Source organism: Pezoporus occidentalis, unplaced genomic scaffold (genome assembly GCF_034315485.1).
Source record: "Pezoporus occidentalis ecotype Australia unplaced genomic scaffold, CSIRO_AGI_Poc_V1 ctg68, whole genome shotgun sequence".
NCBI lineage: Eukaryota > Metazoa > Chordata > Aves > Psittaciformes > Psittacidae > Pezoporus > Pezoporus occidentalis.
The window spans coordinates 3,242,975-3,252,846 of record NW_026916030.1 but is presented as its reverse complement, the minus strand read 5'-3'; the positions used below and the strand labels follow the sequence as shown (position 1 = coordinate 3,252,846).

Sequence of the window (9,872 nt, the reverse complement as noted above, 5' to 3'; positions counted from 1 at the left end):
TTAGTAAGTCAACAGGAATTCAGAGACGCTCCTTAATCCCCCAAAAGATCTGTCAAGTTCAGAAATCATGAACTAAATCTCTCGGTCGAGACAAGAGTTACGGTTTGGAAAGGGTGGGGGGGAGGGAATGTGGCTTACTTTGACTCCTAAATATAAAGCAGATACATGTTTAATGTGTTCTTCCCCTCCTCTATTTGTGGACATCCAGATCGTCCAAGCACTTGTAGTATGTTTGGTCACAGAAACAGTATTGCTGTAAAAGTCAAGGATACTAAAAATGTACTAGAGCCACCTCAGGAATGTAGAAACCCTGCTCCGGAGATCTATTCCCCATCCTCTGCACCAGCCTCCCGCACGCAGATGCTGACTGCAGCCAGTCTGACGTTAGAGAGTTGCACAGAGCAGCTTTCAGCCACCAATACTAAGCAGCCACGTAACATGGAAAGGGCAGGATGGAACAAGGGCTCTGTCGTGGCTATCGGTGGTCTTTAGTCAGAGCAGTTCCTGAAAGGGAATCTTAACACAGGTAAAGCTTTTACAAAAGAAGCCTCAAGACAAGAAAGTTGTTCAGACAGATCCCAAGCTTTTTAGCTTTCCAGGAAAAGTAGACTTGAAGCACAGTTACAGCACAGGGAAGGTGGCAGGAAAGGAGAGGTGTTTCACAGCAGCATGCCAGGGGTGACCCTTGGAGCATCACTGTCATCCCATCCTTAGGGGAAAAGCCTGACCACAGCTACTGACCTTGTAGCTTTTGAAGATGATTTGGAGCCTGATTTCCTGTTCTCTCCATCTACTTCCTATGATCCTTAAAAAGACACCTCCCTAGGGAATAGTCATGAAGGGTTTAGTACATCATGACTTGACGGATACTATTTTGCTGAGCTACCCAAACAAACCATCCTGGGAGTTCCCAAGAAAGCACTCCAGGGAGTGAGTCTGGTTTGCACAGCTCCCAGAAGTTAGTGCTCCATTTAGCTTGCACATGAAGCAAAATCATGCATCTCAAGAGTAATTAAAAACCAGAGCATTAAAACCTCATAACCCTGTATTCCCATCATTGTTATTTTGAGAATTCAAAGGGGAAAAGACAAAGCAACAGCAGGAACTTTGGCTGGATGTTCTACAGCCAGTTTGAGCAGGAGTACAAAGGAAGGGTTTGAACATGCCACGTGCAGTAAGTGGGGAGCCAGGCAGAAGTAGTCCAGTAAGGACACCTTTGGTCCAGTTCACATTCTCCTCTTGATGTACTACATGCAGAATTCACTCCTTTAATTCCAGATTGCCTTGTGGTGGCAAGTCTTTTCCACCAACATAAGCAATAAAGATTATGTTACAGAGAAATGGGAAGCGAGACAAGAGGGAGAGCTTTAGGCCTGAGAAGAAAAGAATTTGTTCTCTTCTCACTTAAAAATGGTTCATGGTTTGCTTTGCTTCCACACTGAGGACTGCTAGATATATAAACCAAATTTTTCTTCAGTACATATAAGCATACATTGAGAAGGTACCTACGACCACAGCACATAGCACATAGTAGCACAAGTTTAGAACAACTTAGTAAGTTGAAACAAGACAAGTTTTTACTTGGAGGGGAAAATAACAGTATTTTCATCTTGAATGCAGTTGCTTTGGGTGGGAAGGGAGGGGATTGGCTCAAAATCTGAGATGAGATACTCATCCTATCTACAGCTAGAGAAGACTGTATCATCTTTTTGCTTAGAAAGCACAATTTCGTACTCCTACTGACATAACAGGAGTGAAATCTTAGTCTTTGAATATCCTTGCCAACATCATCCCTTCTGAACAAAAGGTCAGTAGGTAAGAAGAGAATGGGGGGCCTCAAGAACGAAGTTTTGACTTGGACAGTCATCACTGGTAAGTTTGACTTCTGAACTAATTTCAAAGGCCTTGCATTCTCCTCCTACATTCCAGCTTCTTCAGGTTTTTTGCTTTTTAAGAAGTCCATTCTTCTCTGATTAGATCTACATTGGTAACAAGCAAACAGAACCTCCTATTAGGGCTGAAAAGTAGATTAGAAACCTCTCAGATGACAAGCAAGGACTCCTTGCTTCAGCCCAGCTGAAATGAAGACTGGGTCTGCCAAGGCTCTCCCAGTCAGTGAACAAGCAACATGCCCCAGAGGTCACCAGCCAACACTGACGGAACCATCATCACTCCTATGCATAGACATAGCAGACTCTGTTCCAGATATCTGGAACCAAAATGAGAACATCTTTGTCAAAGCAAAAGCTAAAGCAAAACGCATTTGGTTGGAAGGCAGTGAGCTGGGGAAAACTAATTTCCCTTTTTCCATGCAAGGTGATCACTGCTGGTGGAGCAGCAAGCAGGCAGGGCGATAGATAACCTGTCTCTCGCTGCTGCAATGAAGGATTTCTGTATCTTTAGCTTCTACATACATTCCCAAGTAACTGGGGACCTCCTACCATGAAGAAAGATCAGCTTCACAGTTAAGAATACATGAATCTTATCACTGCAATACATACAGTATTATCAATGCAATACATATTACCCATTCCCCTGGGTAATAACTAAGGCCTGTACCTAAATGAGCTATGAATCACTTCATGGTCCAAGAGTAAGTCCCCGGAAACAGCAAATTACAATGGCAGAAGAGCCATAACCTTTACTACAACCACAAATGATCTGCAACACAGTGTGGAATACACCCAAAGTGGCGTATGTGTGTATATATAAATTTTGTATATAGACATTGCAGTGTTTCATTCTTTTTAATACATATACAAGTACCTATACATATATACATATTTACAATTTACACCAGCCAGTAAATGTATGAGTATTGTACATATACACACAAACGCCTAGAACACACATGCACACACACAAACATACACTCTTCAAAATAAACTCCACATCCCAGGTAATGAAGTCCTGCCATAGTCCAAAGAAGAGCAGCACCAAGTGGTGGGGGCTCAATATACCAGCTTCGAGAGTGCTTAGAACGAACACGAGCATTCACAGGATATTTTACATTTGGGAAATTAAAGAATGGATGACAAAAGCTTCAGCCCAGCTACAAAGATCCTTCATGCAAACTCCCCAGCTACACTCCAGCAATTCTTGCTGTTCCACACTGTGCTTTCCTCAGCTGAATGGGGTCCACCAGTGCCCTTCACTATTCCGGCTGACTAGATCGTACCTTGTGCTATGGCATTGCAAACAGGCCTACCAACAAATTCTGCACTTTTCCACCTAAAAAGAGAGGCATGGCTGGGGTTCAACAGAAAAGCACTGATCAGACTTGCCCTTTCACTTCTCTTCTAGCAGCCCACAGAACAGTGACAATAGACTTTTTCATTTAATAGTTTAAAATATTTCCCTTTCCTTCTCCTTGCTCACACCTTCACTGTCAGGAGTTGCAAGAGGTCCTCTAGCTCTGCAAGGCAGGCAGCACAGTGCAAATGTCAGCAAGCACTTTCCTATCAGTCAAAACAGCCTTCTCCAGCCACTGTACAGAGCATACCCAAACTGAGCATCACAGGCTTAGGGAGTGCTGCCACTCATCATTACAGCCCCTCCGTCTGGTTCAGAGACAGGACTGAGATGCAAGGGCGGGCATGCAAAACATTAATAGGGCTTTAAGGCAGCACCCACTTTGTTTAACCTGCAAGAGGAGCATCAGCATCTCTCCTGTGGCACAGGGATCCAACACAAATGGGTCAGGTAAACAAGCAATAGGAAGGGCTCATGTTTGCACTGTATGGGACATGCCTTCAGCTCCTATGAGGTGCTGGTAACACTGGGGGAGCCACACATTCCATCCATATACTGAAAGGAGGGATACACCTGCTGGAAATGTAAGAATTTCTATCTAACACCTCAAAATGAAGAATGGCCCCTCCGCTTGGAAAACTCTGGCAGCAATACAAATAGCAAGATGACCCATATACAGTGAGAAATGAGGGTTAGCTTTCTTGGGTAGTAATCTGTTAATCTGCTAACCACCTGTCAGTGAAGTGGAGTGGAAATTGTGTTCTTGGTCAGCAGTACAAAGTTCATATATAAAATTGCTGTGTCAAATTTATAGGGAGCATTAAGTATCTTTACAACACTGCTCCAAATGCAATTTAATTGTCCACAGTTTTGTCTACTCACTTGCCTAAGACTGAAAAAATATATTTGTTATGAAGGACTCATTTTATTGCTATTGTTGGTCTGCACTGTGTGGTTCCATCTTTACCATTTCAAATCCAGACTCTTTGGGGATAAAATATTGGTTTTCTATTGATTTTTTTCTTCCCAATTTCTTAAAATTGTATAAAAATAAAGGATTTCCACAAATGTGGCCTAAAGGTAACCAATAATACTTCTATGCTTAGGATCAGCTGTTGGAAATGTGGTTGACAGCCACAAGACCAGAAATAAACCTCTAGTGATTCTTTAGTTTAACATTTAAAAGACATGAAAACTTCTGCTTATAAAATTGACCCCATACAGAATGGAACAGCTAAAACTAACAGCTGTCTATTATTACTCCTTAAAATAATGGTCCTAAATTGAAAAATAAAATCAAGTACTTCCTTTTTATGATTTTCACATTATAAAACTGCACCATTCAAAATCTGTGGCCAGGGAAACCCCTTTGCAGTAAGACAGTTTCTTTTAATAGTCATCGAGGGTGTTTTCCAGGAAAACATTCCTAACATCCAGTATGGAAGCCAGCTCCAAAATGTGCTTTTGGAGGTGAGGGTTCTCCACCGTTTCATCTCTTGGCAGCTGAGGGTAAGATTCTGGATAGTTTCGAGTCTCCTGCTAGATGACAGTGAAAACAAAGAGAATCAGACATTCAAGCCATGTTTAGCATGCCAGATAGAGAGAAAAGACTCCAGCATTCTCAGTTTTTCCTTTCCATTGACTCAGAGATGTCATAGTGGCAATTCAAATGACCATTCCTCTAAGATGGTTAATAATATGTTCACAGAAGCCTTGCAAGGAAGAAAACACCACAAAAGACAAAATGACTTCACATATACTTACCTCCTAGACTGGAGTTTATTTCTTGAGATTATAGATATCTAAATGAATCTCCAGTGGGAGATTCATCTCATCCTAAACCAAATATCTAAGACACTGGGGGCAAATCTATCTCCACTATCAGAAGACCTGCTTCTTTTCCCTGTATCAAAGTCCAGGTAGCAACCTTAGGTTTGGAAAGCTACTAGATGTCTGCAGTTAGACAAGATGAATACTGTACCTTTCTGTGCTTCAACTTCCACTTCTTTTCTGTACTGTTTAAAACGGAGTAGGCAGTTTATGTGCCAACACTCATATATAAAATAGTGTAGATCCAGAAGCAGCCTTCAATGTTGGCACAGCATTAACCAACACGGAGGGGAAATACCATCTTCCTGTTTAGCTTATTTATTTACACTTCAAAGACCTTTCTAAATCCATTCACACTAGAAAACATTCAAGCAATAACATTCCACTCCACTTCCTCTTATATTCCTGTTCTACACATTTTTAGTTGTGTAGAAATAATAATCTTGAATTATTGAGAGGCACTTTTCTAACACATAAAGCTGTTCAGAGTGACATAAATGAATTAGAGTGTGCCTGCTACTTCTGTAGAAGAGTAAGACTTCAGCAAGTCATAGGCTTTTGAAGAGATACAAAAGCACAGATTCATAGGCATGTGGGCAACAGTTATCCTTCTGATGTCACAGTGATATGCTTAGCCCTAAGACCCTTCCATCCTGAGGCAGTGCAGTTCTACATGCACTGGATTGTTCTCAAAGGGACAGATATCCCTGCATACCCGGAAAATTTTGTGCATCCTCATAGTAGCCGAACAGAAGATAAATCTTGTTAGAAGCAGGCGAAGAAATTCATCCCCAAAAAACTGAAGAAAGGACTGATCTGTAGAGAAGACAAAGAAAAAAAAAATCAGCTTCGAAATGCTTAAAAAAATAAATTCAAAAAAGAAAAATAAAAAAAAAAGAGAGAGACTTAGGGGAAACCATTACAAATTCACACGCATTCCCCTTATTCCCTATTCTGTCCCTTGGAAAAGCAGAGCAAGGAAAACCAGCATGTGCTTAAGCAGCAGGTACCTATGGATCGGGAGTGGGTCAGCAGCTGGGCAATATCTCTGTTGATTTTCCTAAGGTAATCTTGACACTTCTCCCACAGTCCTCTGCGCATGCTTGATAATCCAGAGACAAACAGGAATGCCATTAAAGGATTGTTCAGAAAGAGTGTGAAGAGGCTGCCCCGCTGGGACTGATCTAAAAGAAATAAAGTAAATCAACAGACAAAGAGATACATTTGGCACATGAAACAGGAAAGCTGTCCCTGCCACAGAATGAAGTCGCTCACCCACTAAATGCTGTAACAGAGGAGCTACGCCTTTGTGTTAGCTACACCTTCTCCCCTCTTGTGGCAGATCTGCTCTCAAGATGATGCAGTGACTGGCAATAAAGGCTTACTGGAGAGATGCGTTCACACCAAGAGAAATGAGCTTTTTCTTGTGAATTGTGGGAGGCCTGTGTGTTCAGTTTGAGCACACAACTTGAACACAATAATTGAAACAACTGATAGAAAATACTGATTATAAACCCTAGAGAGAAGTTATTAGATATGGGGCATTCTTATTCCATTCAAAACCACAGGCAGTTGAACCTATAGACACCCTCCACAGCTGACATACTTGCCCTTTTGTTGGGCATCACAGTATCCTAAAGCTCATTTACTCCATGCACTTCAACATGTTACACAGGGGTCCAAGCTTCACCTCAATCAACCAGAAAGTCAAAAAGGCAATGTACACAAGAGCATGTGCCCTAACAGAAAGGCCACTTCCACCTCAGCAAGGATTACTGACTTGTTTTGGTGTATCTTTTTCAGGACTTGGTTACGCAGCATGTTGGTTTTGGGCTGGCTTGTTTGGGGTTATTTCATTACTAGAGTGCTTATTTTCTACTTAATTTTCAGCTAAATAACAGGAATCGTTTCAAAACAAATGAGAAGCTTCTACTTCTTGCATGTTCTCTCATGATGCTGGCTGAAAGAGGCTAGGTCTTTGTGATGGATAACCACCTTAACATGGCAAATTCCAGTTGGAAAGTCTGGAATGATTTATGTTTTATAGTAGTCACAAAGACTTAAGAATATAATGTTTCATTGCCTGTTCCTACTATAAATGCACCTTCTCAGGGCATACAACGCCACTGACTTTGCTCACCTTCTGGGACTAACAGAGCTACCCAAAGTGCTAATAACCATGATAATCTCCCCAGCACTGGGCTGGCAATTTTCTAAGTCTCCATGTAGAGGAGGCTTTGTCTCCCAGCCCTTGCTGAAACCATCTGTAGAAATATCATTGTTAGGATGAATTATTTGCCATAAACAGTAGCTAAACTTTATCATATTACTTCAGGGAACGTTAATCTGATTTAGTGATTACATAGTGATGAAAAGCTATCTTTTCCGAAGAATCTAAGTTATGTTTGTTTGGGATAGATATATGATGAAAATTGTTATGAAACACAATACTGCACATACCTTGTAGTGCTTTTGGGTACGCTGTTGGAGAAAGCAAGCACACCAATGGTTGTCCGAAAAGGTTTGTGAAATTCTGTAACAGATAAGAATTTTGAAGTATTGATGGTCATTTTGTTTCTGAATATTCAAGAAGGTTAAGGGTACAAACACAGACTATTAATGACAGTGAAGACATTAATGCCCGTCACACATCTCAGTATCAGCAGTAAGGTTAAGTTGACTTACTCATAAATCACAGCACAGAAAGAACATAACCCATTACATTTTGAAGGAACTGCAGTTCCCTCATTTCACTGCCACTGACAGCAGACACTAATTTCATGGAAATATGGCTTTCCATAGTAATATTACTTGGAAAAGAAAGAAAAATAAATCATGTTCTGCAGTAGAAGTGAAAGCCACTGGCTTTCAGGTCGAACCACATCTAGCATATTTCCTCAATACCAACTGAACTATCCACAGTAATTTCTTTCCCTTTTTCTCTTTTTCTTTCTAGCAGGGAGGAACTGTGTCTGATGAAACACAACAGCCCAGTGGTGAAATGTTTTATAATAAATTTCCTTTAAAGCAAGTATGTCATAACCTTAACATCTGCTCTACTGAACCCTCATTTCACTGTACTCATTTCATGCACCTTCCACCAGCACCTTAGACACTGCACAAGAATTTCTCCAGAAACCTCAAAGACACCGTTGTCCAGTTTCACCTACATTGACCTGATACAGTCCTACTGTGTATCTGTCTGGTAGGTATCCTGATCGGTAGTAATTACCACCAAGAAAACAAGACATTCACTTACACAACCTCATCAGCTGTCGTATGTCTCTCACTGAAAGGCCCTTCCTAAAACTGAAGGCTTGCAAAGCCATAGCAAATGTAAATGATCATGTTCGCATCCTGCTAGAGCACACATGCAAACCATGCATCCAGAGCACATAAGCGAGCACACGTCTCAGATCATGTTCTTAAAACTTGCAAGTTGTAAATGCAAGGTGTACATCACCAGAACTATTTGCTTGTGTAGAGTCATTAAAAAGCTAACTTTTTTATTCCTTCTGGCTTCTCCTTAATTCAAATGGAACTTCCCCATCCAGGCAGTGTACTGCAATTAAATTAGATTAAATTCATTCACTGAAACTAAGTATGCTAACTACTAAAGACAGTAATCTACTCTAATCAAAACATTTCCTATATCTGACAGAGTGCTGACTAGTCCTAAACCCTCTTCTTTTTCATTAAGGGCCCAAGGGAGATCTGTAATGCTAGATACTAAGGTTTTTATCTAATGAAGAAAAAAAGACTATTACCATGAAGACAGTAACTGCAGGGCAGCCCTGTAATTAGTAAAACTCTGCTACAGCAAAACACCCCAGGAACCACTTCAGACAGTGCCAGCTTGAACTGAATACATTGAATACAGGCAGGTTACATGTACGCTTAGTATTCATGAGCAGACGCACGTGTGTAATCCTGCCTTCTATCACCGTTAGAGACCAAAGCAGACTTTGCATCAGTAAAAATGACAATGCAATTAAACCCTGTCTACAGCTACAAAGCAAAACCAAGGATCACTCATGTATGTCAGGAAAGGTATTACTCACTGACAGTATCCGAGATCATTTTAGAGTCTGCAGAGGTAAGTCAACATAGCTAGCAAGTCCTGCAAAGGGGAGAAACTACACAGTTTAACACAGAATGTGCTCTTTGGAAGACAACTGCTCATGCCAGTCGCTACATCTAAGTTATAGATCCTGGAGAATAAAGCTCTCAAGCTTCCAGGTTCCTGTGTCAGCTCCTGCCCACACAACTGCCTACCACAGCCCAAGCAAACACCAGGATTCACTCATCACCCCCTCCTCTGCTCCTGGTTTCCACAGAAAACACTGTGGGCACACTTGCAACAAAGACAGTCACGGCTTGGAGCAGAGGACAACAGGGTGCACCAGGAAAACCAGCCCTGCAGTCTAGATGTTGGTAAGAGCTCTAGATAAGGACCTTTCAGGGCATGGACAACTCCAAAAAGGATGAAACACATTTCTGTTTCCAAATCAACTCTGGTTTACTTCAGTATTCAAGAGAACAGAAGCAATTCTGCTTTCTAAAATGCATTTCATGTACATCTCTTTCCAAAAAAGAACTACCCATCAGCTCTGAAAGAAGTCACTTCACATGCAAGCTTTACTAAGCTGAGTATCTGCACCTCACCACTGACAAAGGCCTTGCATTCTTACTGGCTAGAGTTTTTGTCTTGGTTTAGATGTTTAAAGACCCTGCTTTTGACCACACTTGTAGACAGCCACAGCTACAGGAAGATACTGATTTAAAAATAT

At 41.3% G+C, this 9,872-nt stretch overlaps 1 protein-coding gene across 4 annotated transcripts in view; it reads right to left on the bottom strand.

The window, feature by feature from the left end:
• Window positions 1–2,728: 2,728 nt before the first annotated feature.
• SCAI (suppressor of cancer cell invasion) overlaps window positions 2,729–9,872 on the bottom strand; it is a 41,972-nt gene continuing 34,828 nt past the window's right edge. For all 4 annotated transcript variants that reach the window (XM_062641335.1, XM_062641331.1, XM_062641333.1 and 1 more), the window contains 4 exons: window positions 7,543–7,615; window positions 6,093–6,266; window positions 5,798–5,898; window positions 2,729–4,791 (listed from right to left, as the gene is read on the bottom strand). In XM_062641335.1, the coding sequence (XP_062497319.1) occupies window positions 4,642–4,791; window positions 5,798–5,898; window positions 6,093–6,266; window positions 7,543–7,615 (498 nt within the window). In that variant the 3' untranslated portion in view covers window positions 2,729–4,641. The remainder of the gene's footprint in view (window positions 4,792–5,797; window positions 5,899–6,092; window positions 6,267–7,542; window positions 7,616–9,872) is intronic.